At 42.3% G+C, this 19,877-nt stretch overlaps 1 protein-coding gene across 1 annotated transcript; it reads left to right on the plus strand.

The window, feature by feature from the left end:
* Positions 1-465: 465 nt before the first annotated feature.
* On the plus strand, positions 466-18,296 carry trpm2 (transient receptor potential cation channel, subfamily M, member 2). The gene is made up of 32 exons (XM_078286001.1): positions 466-635; positions 1,118-1,286; positions 1,510-1,690; positions 2,470-2,636; positions 3,478-3,658; positions 3,779-3,840; positions 3,952-4,152; positions 4,255-4,357; positions 6,006-6,127; positions 7,023-7,397; positions 7,816-7,956; positions 8,257-8,386; positions 8,530-8,675; positions 9,538-9,650; positions 10,224-10,322; positions 10,769-10,994; positions 11,467-11,585; positions 11,688-11,820; positions 12,402-12,573; positions 12,892-13,072; positions 13,159-13,340; positions 14,011-14,143; positions 14,314-14,401; positions 14,652-14,739; positions 14,843-14,997; positions 15,112-15,176; positions 15,541-15,570; positions 15,680-15,766; positions 15,848-15,926; positions 16,032-16,133; positions 16,932-17,048; positions 17,884-18,296. Exons 1-32 carry the CDS (start codon positions 466-468, stop codon positions 18,007-18,009), a joined length of 4,443 nt encoding a protein of 1,480 aa, XP_078142127.1. The 3' UTR covers positions 18,010-18,296.
* The last annotated feature ends 1,581 nt before the right edge of the window (positions 18,297-19,877 follow it).

The raw sequence follows: 19,877 nt of genomic DNA on the forward strand, positions 1-19,877 counted from the left end.
TTTGTGACAGTGTTGTCATTTTGTCAGTGAAAAAGTTAAACTACCTACTAGGATTTCAAAAGTGCAATACATTGTTTTGATTTTTGTTTTATCAGTAATTTAGAGACTGTGTGTTACTTTTTTCAAATGGTGGATATTTTGGAGATAAACTCTCATATTGCTGTTTTGGAATGAAACTAGAATCAAAATAATCTATTGATTGCATTGAGAACTGGTGCCTGGCTACTCTCTGTCCTGTATGCAAGAGGCTTGGTCAGATTTCAGCCCAGCCCAGCAGCTTCGTGCTCCACTCCGGTGTGACATCACTGATGCAGTGCTGAGTGCGAGCCAGTGGATAAAGCTACAGTACCGACTGCAGAAGCTGCTCTGCCCTCATGTTGCTGTCAGCTCTGGCTCCAGCCTGAACCAGACCAGAGTACGGTACCCACCCACCCCCCCCACCCCACCCTCCATGCCGCCTCCAGGATGGGGGAAGCCGAGGTGGAGTCGAACCTGGTTCAAATTCTGGCTCTCAGCGCAGCCACAGCCTCTAAGCACCTGTCTCTGTCTCCCTCCTTCCAGCGCTGCACCCTTGCCTCCTGGATCAAGGAGAAAATCAGGAAGAAGGAATGTTGCTTCTATGAAAAGGGTGTCAGGTAGGCTGTGCTGTGTGCTGTAGTGCTGCGTTGGGTTTTGGGGATGGGAGTCTCCGAACTGACCTTGTAGTTGCTGCTGCTGCTGCTGCTGCTGCTGCTGCTGCTGCTGCACAGTACTAGAGAGATACTGTAGCATCTGCCATCTGCTGTGTTAATGAAGTCTAGGGGACACATCTCCCTCAAAATATAAACAGACGTTTCATCTCAGCATGTTAAGCTTGCTTTTCTCTATGATATACATTCTGTGGTACGTAAGCTTTTGTTCTGTATAGTATAACACAATCATATAATTGTATCCATTAGTTGTATCCAGTAGTTGGCACCACCCTCTTTACCCAATTACTGTTTTTCCAGTTGTCTGCCAACTGCTGTGTAATCATGTGCATCGATTCATGCTGCTGTTTTTTTTATTTTTATTTCAATGTCTCATGCTGTTTCCTCACCTATAAACCAGAAAACATGTGCTTTTGTCTCTCCACTAGAGAAGGGATATGTAAGTGTGGCTACCCTAAGACCCATCATGTGGACGAAGCCATCAAGCCGGTGGACTTCATGGGGGAGTCGTGGGACAGACACAGACATGTGTGTGAAGTGCCCACTGATGCTTTTGGAGAGATCAGCTTCGGCGGTCTGGGACAGAAGACTGGCAAGGTGAAATAAACATTGTACAATACAACCAACTGCTCTTGATTATAATAATACAACTGTATAACTTTTGTGAACAGTTTGTGTGCGTTTATATGTGTACACTCATGTGTGCATTTGCGTGCATGTAAATGTGGGCATTTGTGTGTGTGTGTGTGTGTGTCTCTATGCGTGCCTCACAATGCGTGTGTGCATGTGTGTATGTGTGTGTGTGTGTGTCAATTCCCAGTATGTGCGAGTGTCCACAGACACCCGTCCTGAAGTCCTGTACCAGTTACTGACGGAGCAGTGGAAGCTCGACCCTCCCAACCTGCTGATCTCGGTGACCGGAGGAGCCAAGAACTTCTATCTCAAGTCCCATCTCAAGAGCATGTTTCACAGAGGTCTAATCAAAGTGGCCCAGACAACAGGTCAGCTCAGAGAGAGAGAGGGAGGGAGAGAGGGAGGGAGAGAGAGAGAGAGAGACAGAGAGAGACAGAGAGAGAGAGAGAGAGAGAGATTTGTTTGTGCGCGTGTGAGATGTCAAGATGGGCCAATGATTAACCAGAGAAACAGTGTAAAAGCATGTTTTATGAGTGTGTGTGTGTGTGTGTGTGTGTGTGTGTGTGTGTGTGTGAGTGTGTGTGTGTGTGCCACACCCACCTTTACACCTGTGATATGATCTGCATGTTGAAGCTGGGCGAGCATGACTGCTTGGTGTGGGTCATTTCTCAGTACATAACTACTGCTATATTCAAAATGTAGTATTTTCCCCTCACTACTGTCACTGCACTGCAAAAACTGACAAACTTGTTAAGTCATTTAATCTTGTATCCAGACTTATCAAGCTTACGTTAGGATGATTTTTTTGTGAAATCATCTTATTGCACTGGCAGATAATTTGACCAGATTTGCCTTTTTTCAGGATAATGTAACTTGTTTCAGGACATTTACTTTGTAAAAGTGGAATTGTGTTGGAGAAAGTTTGTTTCAAGATTGTCTTCATTGTTTGATGGTGATTTCTTGAAAGAAGTCATTCTGGCATGTATCAAGTGAAATTTATTGAAACCAGCAAGATTATCTGCCAGTGCAGTGAGATAATTTGACTGAAAATATCATGAAATGAGCTTAATAGGTCTGGAAACAAGTTAAAATCACTTGACAGCTTTTCATGTTTTGCAGTGTGACTCCCAGCCTGTGTTGTGTTCAGGTGCGTGGATCATCACGGGCGGCACCCATACAGGTGTGATGAAGCACGTGGGGCGGGCGGTGAGGGACCACGCCCTGAGCAGCTGCTCCATGGACGGCCAGATAGTGACCATTGGAGTGGCCACATGGGGAACCCTCCACAACAGGCACGCCCTGGTGCACCCAGAGGTGACGATTCACACATTAACACATGTGACTTCTGTTTTGTGGCAATACTCATCACTGGCACTGGATGCCTGAGTGATGAAATGTTGGTTGGTTTTCACAGTGACAATATGACCCCGAACCAGAGGTGGGCACTTGAGTCACATGACTTGGGCTCGAGTCAGACTCCAGTCACAGTTTTAACTGCATGAGACTTGATGCATGAAGAGAATACTTGAGACTTGACTTGACTTGGATTCTGGTGACTTGGGACTTGACTTTGAAGATGACCAAGAAGATCTTGTGTTTGTGTAAATTACTTAGATTGAAAGTTAGGAGATTTGTTCCACCAGACGACTGAATTTAACTTCTGTTTTCTAAATTTGTATGGAATTGAATTTACTGAAGTTGAAACTGATTATAGAAATCAAACTCATGATGCTCTTACCAAGTTTTTATCCTATTAAAATGATAATGCATTGATATTTTGTTTTCTTTAATATATAATTGATACTGGACTGATTTGTCCTGACTTGACTTGGTGTTCTACATTTAGACTTGAGACTTGACATTAATGACATGGACTTGACTTGGACTTGACTTGGTAATCTACACTTAGACTTGTGTGTGTCTCAAGACTTGAGACTGACTTGAGCAAAGCTGACTTGGTCACACCTCTGCCCCGAACCCTAGCAGTGAAGAGTGCTATGTGCCATTTAGCTACACAGGACCACATAAGGCTCTCTCTTTTAACCTAGTCCAGTCTTCTTCTCTCCCTCCTCCCTCTACCTGCTCCTCTTATCATCCTTTCCCTTTCTTCTCCTCCTCCTCTTCTGGCCCATCTTCTTCCTCACCTCGTCCTCAGGGTTGTTTCCCTGCCCACTACTCGATGGACTTGCAGGGCCAGGGCCGCCTGTCCTGCCTGGACAACAACCACTCCCACTTTCTGCTGGTGGACGACGGGACCCACGGACGCTACGGCGTGGAGATCGAACTGCGCAGCCGGCTGGAGAAACTCATCTCCCAGCAGCCTCTGGGAAACAAAGGTGAAACGGCTGATGCAATGTCTACAAAAACAACCTGTCATTACAGATAACATCTTAAGGCTGTCTCTTTTTTTTATCAGTCCTGTTTGTAACATCGATCTTTTTTTTTTTGTCCTTCAGAGAGTGGTGTGACAATCCCAGTGGTGTGTGTGGTTTTGGATGGAGGACCAGGTACTCTAAATGTGAGTCATCCATTTGTGATCACTCTCTGTCTCTCTCTCTCTCTCTCTCTCCCTTTCTCTCTGTCTCCGTCTCTCTCTCTCTCTCAGACTGTCTTGTGTGTCTCCTCCCAGACAATCTTTAATGCCATGCTGAACGGGACGCCCTGTGTGATCCTGGAGGGCTCGGGGAGAATAGCAGATGTGATCGCCCAGGTGGCAGGACTGCCCGTGACCCGGGTCACCATTGCCCTCATCCATCAGCTGATGAAGAGGTTCTTTGGTCATGAGTACGAAAGCTTCTCTGACCTCAAGATCATAGAATGGACCAAGAAGGTAACTGTTAGCTGAACATACTTTCTTAACCTTTGCCCAACAGTAAATTACCAACCTGTAATTGATGTGAAAACCTACCCATGTCCGTTTGTTCTGTACCAGATTCAGGACATCATCAGGATGCCTCACCTGCTGACAGTGTTCAGGATAAGTGAGGACAAGCACGGGGATGTAGACGTGGCTATTCTTCAAGCACTACTTAAAGGTAGGGATTAGTTTATGCACACACTGAGGCTGATCCCAGGTGGTTAACCTCAACTGAAGATGCTCGATCCCTGACTGGAACACCTGGGCGAACAGCACAGCATTAGGCACACATGTACGGAAAGGCTTAGTGCCAAACCAGCTTTCAGCAAGTATAACGTTCCCTCTTAGCAAACCAAGAGTCTGGACCATAATATCAAATGCGGCGAAGTTGAAACCCTAGACAGGTATTCTTGCCGATATTTTTTTTCATCTTTGAGATTACTTGTGCAATTTTTCTATACCGAGAGACATCGATAGCCAGACTCATTCTATTTATAAAAGGTGTGGCGTGCTTCTTGGAAGTTTATACTGCCTCTTGCTGGTCCTGAGAAAGACTCATCAAGCTCATTTAGACCAAGCTTAATGCATGCTGTGATAAATGTGTACTGATATAATAGTATACTGATCCAAAGTGCATTGTTCCCCAGTATAGGTAATGGTCCGCCACATTGGAGATTCACTTACATTAGCATTTTGATAACGATGATTCATCACTTTGTATCTCAACTACTTGGCCCTTATACTTTCCGTTACTCCGTAAGTATTGGAATACCCACTTAGGAATTAAAAGGCATTTCCGGACAGTCGCCCTGTTATATCCAGCCATGTCATCCACTCTCTTTCCTCCCTTCAAAGGTCGAAGTAGAGTGTTTGTTTGTGAGTAAGGCCTCGCTACCCGAAGCCTGATCATGTAACTATTCAGATAACATTTTATGGATGATATGACACATCATGTCAAAAACTCTGACCCTACTGCAGGATATGTCACGTTATATCATTATCTAGTTAATATGTGTTCCCGGCCAATGCAGCAAGGTTCCTAAATTTCCCCAAGGGGATTAATAAAGTGCTATCTTATCTTATCTTATATCTCTTATTACATGCAACTACAGGGAACAATGGTAACAGTGGTAACAAAGGTTAACTATCAACTACTATTAACTAACTACGTGATCTTTGTCTACCCAACCAAGTTATAAAAATAATAACTTACCAGCATACTAGTTGCTACAGTTAAAATTCACAACTATTATGCTACAGAAAATGCAGCACTAAGTGTTTAGCCGAAATTTGGCTCATTTATTTACCAATTCACAAGTCATGAAAGTGCCTCAATATCACAGCAACAACATTAACATTTTTTTTCCAAATCTACCATATTGCACCAACCCTACAAATTCATTTTTCTAGATTTCACCTTCACAAATTTGTCAATGACTGTGTTGATAAATGTTATAAGAGTGAATTAGCGACAGAAAACAGTCAATGATTGTTCATAATATGCTTATTTACCTTATTAGTAATCTTTACCAATATCATTACATTCCAAGGGATTCTCTTTCATTGTAGGCCATGGGTGCCAGACACCCACAACACCTATTCAAATTCCACTTCTGTTTATAACATAACTGTTGAGTGATGAGGGTGGCAGGATCACAGGTTTAATCCCTGCAACAGCCAATGAATGTCCATCAACATCCATGTGTCCTAAAAAAGTGTCCTTGGGCAAGACAGTGAACCCCTGCCTGCTCACTCATTGTAAACTGCTCTGGATGAGACTGTCCTAAATCCTGTGAATGTAAATGTATGTTGTTCCCCTCTCTCAGCTTCCAAGAACAGTGAGTCGCTGGGCAGAGAGAGCTGGGAGACCCAGCTGGAGCTGGCTGTAGCCTGGAACCGGGCGGACATAGCCGAGACGGAGATCTTCACTGAGGAGAGCCAGTGGAAGGTGGATCTTCCCATTACACAACATAACACCAGCAGTCATTACAGACACAGGGTTGACAAATTTAAATAAAGCCTGTCCTCTGAACTTGACCCAATGTTGCAATCCTTCCCTTCACCCATAAGATAAGATATTAAAACTTTTGATGTAGCTGTCTGTGGGTTAGTTCAGTTTGAGACTTTATTGTCCCAAATGCAGCAAAGCCTAAAAACACAGTAACACATATTCAAAACAGATAATATATAAAGAAAACATATATGACACCTTAAGTAAACAAAGGAACTGGTGGCATGGGTTGCTATTTTCACAATACTGTTGAGTTGGTGATTGTTTCCAAACCAGGCCACTTGAGGGAAGGTGAGGACTGAGTTGATGAATGTCACAATAAAAAGAAAAAGTACTTCTTCACCTTGTTAAAAAGTCATAAATTACACTTATTTTCTTGTGATTTTATATCAAAATCCCATTACTTTAACTTCCTGGAAGATGCCAAATGTTTTGTGGTTACTTCATGAACTTTTGGCCAATTCCCCCTCTGCTCCTCCCATTAAAACCCAAGTCCCATAAAACTACCTTTCTCTCCTTAAAGGATACTCTTATCCCATCAGTTCACACCGTCGCCCACTTTTGAACAGTCCCTCCTCCTGTTTTGTCCTGCCCCAACATCCTGTTTCAACCACAAATCCGAATTATGGAAGCAAGATGCTCTAAAATGCCATTTCATTGCGACTTTAAGGGAGAAAAGGAGAAAGGTTGGGCAAATGGGTTGGATGGAGATGGTGTTAAAACAAAGAACCTGACTTTCACCCGTCACATTACTGAAAAACAATAAAACAGCCAACAGCCAACTGGGATGCTCACTGTGTCTTGACCCCTCTGCCTTTTCCCCGCACTCTAGTCCAGTGACCTGCAGGAGGCCATGTTCTCAGCCCTGGTCGGCCACAAGCCTCAGTTCGTACGTCTGCTGCTGGAGAACGGTGTGAGTCTGCAGCAATTCCTGCAGGAGGAGAACACGCTGTGTGAGCTCTACAACCAGCTGCCCAGCTGCTTCGTCCTCCGCAAGCTGGTCAAGCGGGTCCAATGCGGTTGCCGCGGCAGAAGGCAAGTGCTCGGCGTCAGGGCTCAGACCGTCTCCGGGCGAGGCACCAGCATCTCCATGACTCATGTCTCTGACGAGGTGCGCCACCTGCTGGGCAGCTTCACCCAGCCCCTCTACCCTCCACCTGCCAAGAGATACCACATCAACATGTCTCTGGAGGACACTTCTGTTTCTGTGAGTGGCCTGGCAAAGAGTAAAGACCTGTATTTATCCATCCAACAGCTAGTGTGCTTTGCGTAAAATATTAGATGACAATCTGGGAGAAAGAAAAACACTGAGAAGGGTTTACCACAACAGTCACACTTTATTGCGATAGTCCGATGTTGATACTCAACTTCCTATCGAGTGACTATAATATGTCACAAAAAAAAGTCTATAAATATTTAATGTCTAGACTAGGGTTAATCTTAGGGTTGGGGTCAATGTAAAAATTGGGGTCAGGGTTAGGGTTACATAGTGTGTGGAGATGCACCAAATAGGAAAGTGACACTTTGATGAATATCTACTGTTTGTCATCTGATAGTTAGTTCAGTATCAAAACTGGTCCATGCAAATGATGCAACATACAGTGCTTTCCCTTGCTTTTCTCCAGCTGTCAGATAAAGGACAGGCGAGCTCCCAGGCTGCGGGCAGAGAGCAGATTGGCGAAACACTCAGGGACCCAGGGAGAGACATTTTCCTCTGGGCTGTGCTCCAGAACAAGAGGGAGCTGGCTGAAATCGCCTGGGAGCAGGTGATCAAAGCACATACCTGTATACAGTATCCAGCATACAAAGCATGGAAGTTTGCCTGTCTGTATCTGTATCTGTATCTGTATCTGTATCTGTATCTGTATCTGAGGATTTGGTTACACTTGACATTTCAATGCAATTTTTATCATCTGACCATGTTCACATTTTCCGATTTTGTTCACATTGCTATCAGAACTTCAAAACTCTGATATTAAGAATGAGATCTCAAAAATCATGGTGATATGACAAGAGTAACCATGACCTGTATCTGTATCTGTATCTGTATCTGTGTGTGTGGACAGTGTAGAGACTGCATGTCTGCCGCTCTGGCAGCCAGTAAGATCCTGAAGAAGATGGCTCAGGAGGGAAGCGATGCAGATGAGGCAGAGGAGATGAAAGAGCTAGCCAAGCACTATGAGGGACATGCCATAGGTACACTACCATGGACATAATGAGTGGCTTTGCTGATGTAAACAAAAAATGATAGGGATTGTACAAGGTTAGCATTTGCCTAAGTACATATTTGTCTTCATTGTGTGTGTGTGTGTGTGTGTGTGTGTGTGTGTGCATCCCAGGTGTGTTCAGCGAGTGCTACAGCTGTGATGAGGAGCGAGCTCAGAAGTTGCTGGTGCGAGCCTCTCCGTCCTGGGGAAGGACCACGTGCCTTAGACTGGCACTGGAGGCCGATGACAAAAGCTTTGTGGCTCAGTCAGGGGTTCAGGTACTTTTCAGGGGCTTTTGTAATGATGTGATCTTTCAAGAGTAAGTCCTGAAATAAGCTAAATATTTTGTCATCTATCTGCACTTTTTTTTTTTTTTTTATCCTTTATTTATACAGGGTAGGTTGTCTTTTTCAGCTATGCCCTGTTTTACAAACATACAGTTACATCATACAAACAAAAGAAACATAAATGACAGTTCAAATACAAGCAATTTAAAAACAATTACACTGACCAATGGCAGTTAATTCCCTGGTTTTGACTATAGATTTGAATTCATATAAAGAGATCAAGACTGTTAGTTTAAATTCCTCCTGTAGGCTATTCCAAGTAAAAGGAGCAGCAACTTTTTTTTATATAATGTAGAAGATCCACTGCACACATCTTAAATTGCTTACATTGTTTACATTGCTTAAATGTCAGAGGCAAAACTTAGTCTTATTGGTATAGAAGTCACTGTAGATCAAATGCAAGTTTCCTTTACTGGCCCAGCTTTTCTAGTCAGCTTGAAATTCTTTAGAATGACTTATAATTAGCATATAATTATTTATTAATAAAGGCATTTTATATTGAATAATATATAAATATAATGAAATCGTCTAAATGATCAATGAATGAAACTTGATAAAGATTTTGAGTTACAGGCTTTTTTTTCTTCTTCAAATTCTTATAAACATAAACTGCAGACCAGTAAATCAATCAGTTGAATGATCAGTAATCAAATCATGCTTAAGTTTTATATATTCTCAATTGTATAGAAAGCTTCATTTTCATATACAGATATAAGTCATTGGTATTTAATCTCTCTCAAGAAGATTCACTGCCGTAGATATGACCCAGTCTGATGAACTGTCCCTCTCCCAGGCTCTTTTGACCCAGATCTGGTGTGGTGAGCTGGCGGTGGACAGCCCAGTGTGGAGAGTGCTGACCTGCATGCTCTTCTTCCCCCTCATCTACACTGGCTTTCTGGCTTTCAGGTGGGTCCTACTTCCCCAGGCCCTTCGTGTAAAAAAAGAACATGCTTTTTGACAACTTGCCTGGGTAAAAAGGGGTTAACAGGTTGGCAATGCATATAGTAATCTCTCTGATAGAAATACTGTGTATTAACCACATGAAACACCACATGAATAAGGACTTTAACTTTGAAGTAACTGAATCATAATTACAAAGGCAGCTTAACAGGCTAGTCATATTTAATTAAATGCCAATTAGCAGTATGTGTTAGCTTTAAAAGAGGTCTGGCAATCACTTGTGACACTTGAGACAACTAACTCCCTCTGCCTTGAGAATGTCTTTTTAATGTTTTTTTTTTTTTTTAGACACCACCTGGTGGCAGCAAAACCCCTGCTAAAGGAGAGGAATAGTCTTCTTTGCTTACCATAACAATTGGTTCTTTATGATTTATCATGTATTATTTGAAAGTTGGATGAATTTACCCTAACATGTAGATTTGTTTTTAGGTTTTGATGATTTAAGATTTGCGCAAACAGAACAATATTATGGTTTCATTTTTACATTTCTTTATGAATTTAAAAAAAAATGCTCCGTAGACGTGATGAGGTCATCCAGAGAGAAGTTGAGAAGAATGAGGAGATGATCACCATGGAGACGGTAACAGGAAGTTCAGTTCGGAGAAAGTCTTATGTCCCGTAAGTGGACAGTCGCCGTTTACACTGCATGCCATGCATGCAGTACAAAGTGAAATGCGTTACCTGACCCTGTAATTGCTTTTGGGGTTTTAAATAAATTGACAACAAATTACCCTCTTCACAGAAAAATCTTGATTTCATGACTATGTGATCATTGCATGACTACAAGTGAATATAACAGAGTTTAAAGGGACATCTTGAAATTATAAATTTTTGTTGGCTTCAATAAAGAGGGTGAACAATGCTAGCAAGTCAATCTGGGGAAAGCAAGGAACAAATGCAGAAAAATTTTCCCCCAAATGTCACAAATGTCAGCTGAAGAAAAATAACCAAATAATCATCAAAATGTCAAGGTATCTCTTTAACCCCAGTGACCCCCCTCTCTGCTCTTCTCTTCTCTTCTCTTCTCTTCTCTTCTCTCCTCTCCTCCCCTCTCCTCTCCTCAGCGACCCCCCCAGCCCCAGGGTGCTGAAGCCTCTGGGCTGCTGGTCCAGACTGGTCAGCCTGTACGATTCTCCTCAGGTCAAGTTCTACTGGAACATCGTGTCCTACTTCGCCTTCCTGTTCCTGTTCGCCGTGGTGCTGATGATCGACTTCCAGACCACGCCCTCAGGAGGGGAGGTGCTGCTCTACATCTGGCTCCTCTCTCTGGTGTTTGAGGAGGTCAGACAGGTGAGGCCTACAGCAACTGGGTACACACACACACACACACACACACACACACACACGTAAATGTTAACATATCAGTCCTCTCATCACTGCATAATAATTTGATTTATTGAGGAGATTGGAGTTTTAGGCACTGGAGGCAGAAATAATCTCATTGGCTGAGTTAAACCTCAGTGGGCGGAGCCAAGGAACCACCATTTTTTGGAGTGCAAGATAGCTAACAGGCAAATTTGAATGGCAAAGAAAGAACTCTGCTCAAAATATAAGTTAAATATATAAATGGTAATGACTTCTCACTTTCATTCTTTCATGAATATGGCATTCATGAATCTGGAAGGTCAGCAGGCTAACTAGCTAACCTAGGTATGGCTAGATTGCGTTTTCATTTAGTAGTAAAGGTGCAAGGCTCCTCTCCTTATCTTTTTCACTGGGCTTCAATCTAACCTTAAAAGTTAACCTGTATTTCCTTTATCAGCTGTTTTACGACCCTGATGGCTTCGGGTTTCGTAAGAAAGCAAGGATGTACATCAATGACCTGTGGAATATTCTAGATGTGCTCTCCATCCTCCTCTTTCTTATCGGCCTCGCATTTAGGTAAGTTTCCCTCCTCTTCGAGAAAAACACCCCAGGCCGTCGAAAGGCTCCCCCTCCCCGCCTGCTGGGTTTTCTATGAATCACCATGCTCTTCTCTCGCAGGTTAAAAACTGAGCTGTTCTATCCTGGTAAAGTCCTCCTCTGCATCGACTTCATAGTCTTCTGCCTCCGGCTCATGGCCATCTTCACTATCAGCAGGACTCTGGGCCCCAAGATCATCATAGTCAGGAGAATGGTGAGAGGATGGATGGGAGTTACAGTATATATATGAGTATTATGTATTATAGTATTATTATGAGCTTTTATCTGATACAAGAAGAGGTTTCTGCCTCAGCGGGCCTTCATCTGCTCTCTGGAGACGAGATATCTTTTTTGTATCACATAAAAGGTGTTTTGGAAAGTAGTGTAGCAGTTTGTGTATTTGCTTCCACGTTGGATTTCAGTCAAGCCAACCCCCTGAGACAGGGCGTGTGTTGAACTACTGTCAGTGATTCCATTCATGATTTTCAAAAGAGTCCATTATTGTTTGTGCAGAGACTCTGTCTGAGTGGAGATTAGACTTGATACAAGGAGCAACAGGCTTGAAAATATCACAACTACCTTTTAAATGTTGATACTTAATCCTGCAAAACATATAAATTGTTATATATGGTGTGATACTTGGACAGGTTGCCACATGTGACTGTACAAAGAGCAAAAGTCAATCACCAGTAAATAAAGTCTCCACTGCACATACGTCTAACCGCTTGCAGTATTCAGATGTGTCTGTTTTGTTCAGTGTTTCCAGCTTGTGGTTGTTGTCTCTCTGCCTTCCAGATGATGGACATGTTCTTCTTCATGTTCCTGCTGAGTATCTGGGTGGTGGCGTACGGTGTGGCCAAACAAGGCATCCTCATCCACAATGAGAATCGGCTGGACTGGATTGTCCGCGGGGCCGTTTATGAGCCTTACCTCATCATATTTGGGAACGTACCCACGAATATTGATAGTGAGTGAATGTGGACTATAATATTTCTTAGTCTCTTTGTAGTTTATGAATACAAACGCACTGAAAGTTACACAATGTAGTTTTGATAAGTCAAAAATGGCTGAAAAGTGTGACAAAGTGAACTAACAGTAGAAGATCCACCACAGCCAAACAGTTGCTTTCTAGCTTCAAACTGTATTTCAGGGATCCATTTTTCCCTCAGAACACTGCAGCTATATTCTAAAACTTTTTGACATTTCAGTGGCTCAAATTTCCTCGCTTTAACTTAAATGTTACCACAAAAAACAACTTAGATCTATGTGTCCTTGCCCTCTGCAGATGCCGAGTTTGACATGAATTCCTGCAGCATGAACGGCACCGATCCTCTGAAGCCAAAGTGTCCCGTGCTGAACGAAAACCAAATGCCCGCCTTCCCCGAGTGGCTCACCATCATCATGCTTTGTGTTTACCTGCTCTTTGCCAATATACTGCTGCTCAACCTGCTCATAGCCATCTTCAAGTGAGTGACGCAGCAGAACACATACAAATCTATGAATTCTGTATCCTCCCTTCTCATCCTCTGTCCCTCTCTGTGTTCCTTCGCAGCTTTACCTTCCAGGAGGTGCAGGACAACACGGACAGAATATGGAAGTTCCAAAGATACGAGCTGATCAAGGAGTACCACAGCCGCCCCGCTGCCCCTCCGCCTTTCATCATCCTCAGCCACCTCTACCTCTTCATGAAGCACGTGGTGCTGCGCAGGCCCCTCACCAAGAGTAACGAGTTCAGTAAGTACTGTATTCTTCTACTCTTTCTATCTATGGTGAATCTAAAGTTAACGGATATTTGCTGTGCATCTCCTTTCTAGTTTCTCTAATAGCAGCCACATAATCCTTAATCTTTAATGATTTAGACACCCAGGGTTTATTATTGAGACAGATTAATGTTATTTTGAACTAGATGGATGTGTCACTTTTAAATTTGGGATTCATATTCAGAAACCTTTTTTTTTTTTTCATAGCATGCTCCCAATTTGAGGGTTTTTATATTATTGTTTTTGCTATTATACTTTTCTGATTTTGTCCCTCTTCTCGTTTAACAAAAATGTATGTCTGTTTGTGTTGTGTGTGTGTGTGTGTGTGTGTTGGTGTGTGTTTGTGCGTGTGTGTGTGTATGTCTGAGAGTATGTTTGTGGGACGTGGGGCAAACCATGTGGCATTATAACCATTTATTATTATAAACTATAGAAAAATGTCCGCACTGTCATAAATACTTACTATGTGAGTGCAGACATTCTTCTATAGTTTGTGTTTTTTGAGTCTGCACCCGATAAAGTTTACGTTTTTGAGTCAAGCACACCTATTCTCTTTATTTTAAGTATTATTTATCACCACAAATATTTGTTCTTGTCCTTCTGGAGTTTGTAACAATCTGTATCTTCCTGTGTGTGTTCGTCAGAGGACAAGCTTCCTCAGACCGAGGAAGAGGAGCTGCTGTCCTGGGAGGCCTTGATGAAGGACAACTACCTGCTGTCCACACGGCAGGAGCAGAGCCAGAGCACGGAGAGACGCATCCTGGACACGGCCCAAAAGTAACATCCCATAGGAATATAGCCCAGTATCAGTATCAGTATCGAGGCAGCGATGTAGTCTATTTTTAATGTGATGTCACCCAAGCTATATGTTAACAACATTATACACGCCTGGAGCCTTTAGCTAAATAAATGTCAGACAACCAGACTGTGCTTGTTTGTTTCCTGAGGGTTTCCACCATCACAGAGCGTCTGGAGAGGGAAGAGGAGACGGGCTCTGCTGCCGTGGCGAAGAGACTAGCTCGACTAGAGGAGCAGGTTGTGACCCGGTTTCCTGGTTATCACTGATGTTGCACCTGTGTCTGTGAAGGGTGAACAGTTGACGTCGAGGCTGTGGAAGCGCGGTTTGACGCCGAAAAAAGATGACACAGCTCTTGACGGGGCCGTTTGTTTGCGTTTAATTTTAGTTCCTGATGTAGCTGTGACAAATCGGTCATCGTTCAACGTAGTATGAGCTGTCACATGCAGTCAGTGGAAGTGTTTGACTTCATTTGTTTTGTGTCATCAGGTCGCCCAGTCAGCCAAGGCCCTGCAGTGGATTATGGACAGTCTCAAATCTCAGGGTCACCCAGCTAAAGAAGCACCGCCGCTATTGAGTCAGTGACCGAAATCCTCATTCGTTATTATTAGTATTTTACATCATATGTTGCATGACAAATCTCCCCTTTGTTCTCCCTCGTCTTCACTCTCAACCTCCAGCATCGGTTCCAGCGTCAGACAGCGATTCCCCTGAAATTTTGGGAAATGTGTCGGAGAAAGACAAGGCCAGGTTTCACGTCAACGCCCGGGAGTTTCATTACCCGGACAGCAAACTCACCCGCTTCGCTGTGCCGGAGGAGAAGGTGCCCTGGGAGGTACTTCACTTTAATCACCTTATAATCATCACCGAGCCTCAGATCACCATTCCCATAAAATGATAATGGGTTTGGGTTTATTGGGTCCAGTACGTGTTATTTCCTCTTTTCCAGGTTAGCTTCACCTCATATATGCCTCCTTTTTATTCGTCTGAAGAGAGTGGGGACCGCGTGGATGGGTATGTTTTCATACTGAGAAACCCATATATAATGCCTTGTTCCATATTGAGCTTGGTGTGAATACATTTTCAGTTCAACCAATTCAAGAAGTGTGTTTTCCTCTAAATAACACCTTTTTTCCTTAAAAAAAAAAAAAAGGTTCATAAAGCCTATATTGAATCAAATAATAAGACAATGAATGCTAAAGACAACAAACAGCTTCAGGTTACATTTTGAATTGATGGAACTAAATAATAACTGACCCGACTAATAACTGACCCCACCCTGGTTCCAATGTCGTTCTATGTTATTAAAATCTGCTCCAAAAAGGTACCAGTGCTTTGAAATCATCTCCTAAATGTCAACTTTTGTTCCCCTTCACAGATCAGAATCTGAAACCTTAGATAATTACAGGTATGATACTAGATAAGACACATGAGACATCAAATAAGTCTTACAGTAGCCTTACAAGCGTGTCTAGATGTCTAATATGTATCCGATTCCCCGTAACACCTGTCATTAGAAACCCAGGAGGCAGGACAGGCATCAGGGGAAGAGGTGTGCTCAGCAACCTGGGCCCGAATCTGAATATAGACCTTGTCCTGACACGGTAGGTATCACTGTGTAACAACACTTTTACGAATACAGGATTGCACTGCATAATCTAAGGCTTTGTAAATGGATTTTTCAGTTGGCGAGACAGTGAGCGATCTGTCTTGGAGTTCCTGGCTCTGTGGGATGAGAGTCAAGCGGCCTGGGCTTTACCTGGGGTGAGTCCAGCAGCTGTTTGTTCACTTCAGGTGGTTTGACCTTTAGAGTACAGAAATACAATCACAGATCTTCAGCAAGTTTTGATTTGGAAACTTCTGCTTCAGGGGCCTGTCCAGTCCGACGAGCTGCTGCCAGTGGCTCTCAAGAGAATCATGGGAAACCAGCTCTATGGGAAAATAAACGCAAAGGTAGTGGAGGGAACCAAGGTGAGTGTGCACGGGGACAAGGGACAAGATTGACACGACTAGTAGTAGTGTCTTGGCTCAGTATTGTGCTTGAAGTCTAGGTTTGTAGTCTGTTCTAATTTAGTGCAGGGTGTTAAAATGTCTTAAATTATGTTATCTAAATTCAAGGCCTTAAATGGTCTTGAATACAGTTAAATATAGCATTTTAAGTCTTAAATTCAGTCAGAAGACATTAGAAGTCTTGTTGTGGTTTCTTGGTGCACTGTTCTTCTGGCGATAAATTAACCCAGTTATGCAGACCATCTTCTGATAGGTCAACAGTTTCTCCTTTTTTCAATGATGTAAGTTTTTTACATTCTTTTACAACTGGCATTAAAAAAGGTCTTAAAAAGTCTTAAATCTAAGTCGATGAATCTTGCAGGCGGCCTGTGGTAGCATCTAAGGCTGGGAGTAACATGCAGTTCATATCAGATTAGCTAAGTCTGTTGAACACTTGGGCTTGATTGCCTACATTTACAGTGCCTTGCTCAAGGACACTTTTACAGGACACACTGGCAGGTGCAGAGATCAAACCTGTAACCTTTCTATTAGTGGATGGTCTGTCTAACCATTAAGCCGCATTGCCACTGCCTCTAATGTTAGATTTGGTTAGATTGGTGTAGATAAAACTGGGGAAATACTGTTGTTGAACATTATAAAACTCTCTCTTGATGAACTTGTGGATTCTTATTTCTGTGTAAATGCTGATGATCTACAACTAATGTTCTTGAAGATGCTTCTGATTTCATGGTGGTTAGTTGGTGTATCAATGTGTTTCAGGTGTTCGAGGGCTATGTGGACGACTGCAGGAACACAGATAATGCCTGGGTGGAAACCACTGTCCTGAACATTCACCTGGATAAGACGGGCCATCTTATGGTAGATATCAACCTTGTGGTGAGGACATTACTTTTTTTTAATTTTTATTTTTTTTAAACCAATGTATTTTATTGGGTTTTAAAATATGTGGACCACCCAACAGATTACATTAAAGACATTACAAACATAAAATAACAAAAAAATATACATGACTGAATAAATAAGTCAAAAAATTATATGAATATCATACAGCTGTCCATGTTCCAGATCTTGATGGGTGTTGATTATAATGTCAGGGAGTCTTCAGCAGGTGAATCCCACATGTCCTGAAAGTCTTTAGCTCTTCCTTCAATAGCTAATGTTTGTTTTATTTTACATAGGGAGCCTGACAGATCCATTAGCTGATAGTTGTTTTTTCAGGGCTTTTCCAGAGCATAACAACTGCACATTTGGCTCGAAGTAAACAGAAATACACCAAATGATTATTGCTTAGAAGAAGTTGTTACACAGTATGTGGCCTAAGCTGATCCGTGTGTTTTTAGCCCATTCTCCTCAGACTTAAAAAATGAACATAATTGGGTGCGTTCTGAAATGCTAAAATATTTTGTTTGTTTGTGGTTCAATATGAAGAGCTCAGTTCCAAAATGAGATACTTAACTTCTGGATAAAATGACAACTGCTATTACAAAATGGCTGATAGCACAAAATTGAAACAAATTATGCCATCTTCTAAAGAGTAAGAAAAGGTAATTGAAGTCCTTGTATGACAAAATGATAACACTTTATACACTGGATCCTCTGTATTTTAGAGATACTGAACGATGAAATTCAGGTGATGTTTCCCCCCCCCAAAGCGGATATATAGATGTTTTTCCTTTTTATTATTATTTTTCAACTGTCTCCTCCTCCTCAGGTGGCCAGCAGCCACGGCTCTGCTGAGGTGGTTCAGTGGCAGGAGGTGAGCGGTAGAACGAGGCTCTGCTCAAACCAAAGAGACACGGTGCGACGGGTTGCTGAGCTGCACAACAGGAAGTTCTGATGCTGTGACTTCTGTAGTTTCAGACACTCCTATATCCATCCTCAGGTCTCTGACGTCTTTAAAATGTGGCCTTTTGTTGGGGGCTGATGTAGATTCATTCTGTTGCACTGAAAGCACCTGAGGAAAATACTGAGAATAAACACACAAAAGCCATAATGTATGCTGCTGCAAAATTATTTTTCACCGTGTTGCACTGAAGTCATCTGGATGTTCAATATACAGTATGAGAAATATAAGCATTCATATCTGTACACTGTATGTAAATAAATGCTCAGTTTCCTGGTATGACATGATATCAATGTATGTTACAGTGTTTTTCATTTTTCATTTCATTTGTCAGCTTTATATAATCAAGCACCCTTGGCCTTAATATTGATTAAATGCATAGTACCAACTGAACTGTGTCTTGATTTTTGATGTCAAAACCTTGTATTCTGTTGCATTATTCTACAGAAGCCTAACTGAATGCGTTGGGATTAATGTCAGTACACTGAGCTCATGCATATTCAGTTGTTATCCGTTGCACTTTTCGACACAGTTATTCTCCACCTGCCAAGCATGCAGTCTTGTATTAGTTTCGGAGCAGCTCGCAGGGCGCTCATTGGCCCAGGCGGAGGTGGCCAGACTGTGCAGTATCGGTTTCACGCCCTCCTGCATTCCCATGCTTTCTTTTGCCTTCAGATCACTCAAAAATACCCGGCCTTCACAAGTGTAAATTTCTAAATTATTTTCTGAGTGTGTCCGAGTCATGACTTTTGTATGGTAAGCCAATTTAAACTGCGAACCTAGGAATTGGTTACCAACGGCGCCTCTGCTTTGAAGAGAATAGAGGTTTCTGGAGTTTAACTCTAAAGATTAAACTGTGCAGTCCGTCCTGCTTAACAGTAAAATGTCTAATTTAATTTGACATCCCTGTAGGAAGGCTATTATTATTATTATTTGTCCTGCCAGACCGCGGCGTGGCGAAGCGCTCGATCTATTTTTAGCCACAACGTCAGAGAGGAGGAAAAGTAAGAGGTCCCACTCTGCTCTTATTTCCTGGTCCCACAAACGGCATCACAAGGAGCAGCGCACCAGAGTCCATGGACAGACTGAGAGATATGGCATTTCTGTCTCAAGTCTAAAGTCAAGTCCCAAGTCTAAAGGTACAACACCAAATCAAGTCAGAACTAGGACTTTTCAATGCAATATAATTTTAATAGGATAAAAACTTGGTAAATGCATCATGAGTTTGATTTCTATAATCCATTTCAATCATTCCATACAAATTCAGAAAACATAATTTGAATTCAGTCGTCTGATGGAACAAATCTCATCACTTTCAGTCTAAGTCATTTACACAAACACAAGATCTTTTCTTTTTCTTTTTAAGTCATCAAAGTACAAGTCAAAGTCAAGTCCCAAGTCACCAGAACCCAAGTCAAGTCTCAAGTCTTCTCTTCATGCATCAAGTTTCAAGCAATTCAAATTGTGACTTGATTCTGATTTGAGTCCAAGTTGTGCGACTTGAGTGCCCACCTCTGCAGTTTGAGATGTTTACCTTTTATTTTCCCACCTGTTTCACCCAGCGCTGTTTGGATGTGATGCCTCTTTCTCTCAGTGAATCTTGGGGGCTTCTCATGGAATGGAATCATACTTTGGTTTTTAGATGTTACATCACACACATCATGGAGGACGCCCAAGAGCATAAACTGAGAAAGATCTCAACTTTGATCTGGTATTTTGTTATCATTATAATAGACAGCAAAGATCAAGCAAAAATCATCAGACATCTTTTTGCAGGCTGCATTTTTAAAAAAAATGGTGATGGGAGTTTTCAAGCCTAATATTCTCTCTAAGCTCTTTGTCTTTGATTTATCACATTGTTT

The sequence above is a fragment of the Centroberyx gerrardi genome, chromosome 10, assembly GCF_048128805.1.
Source record: "Centroberyx gerrardi isolate f3 chromosome 10, fCenGer3.hap1.cur.20231027, whole genome shotgun sequence".
Lineage (NCBI taxonomy): Eukaryota > Metazoa > Chordata > Actinopteri > Beryciformes > Berycidae > Centroberyx > Centroberyx gerrardi.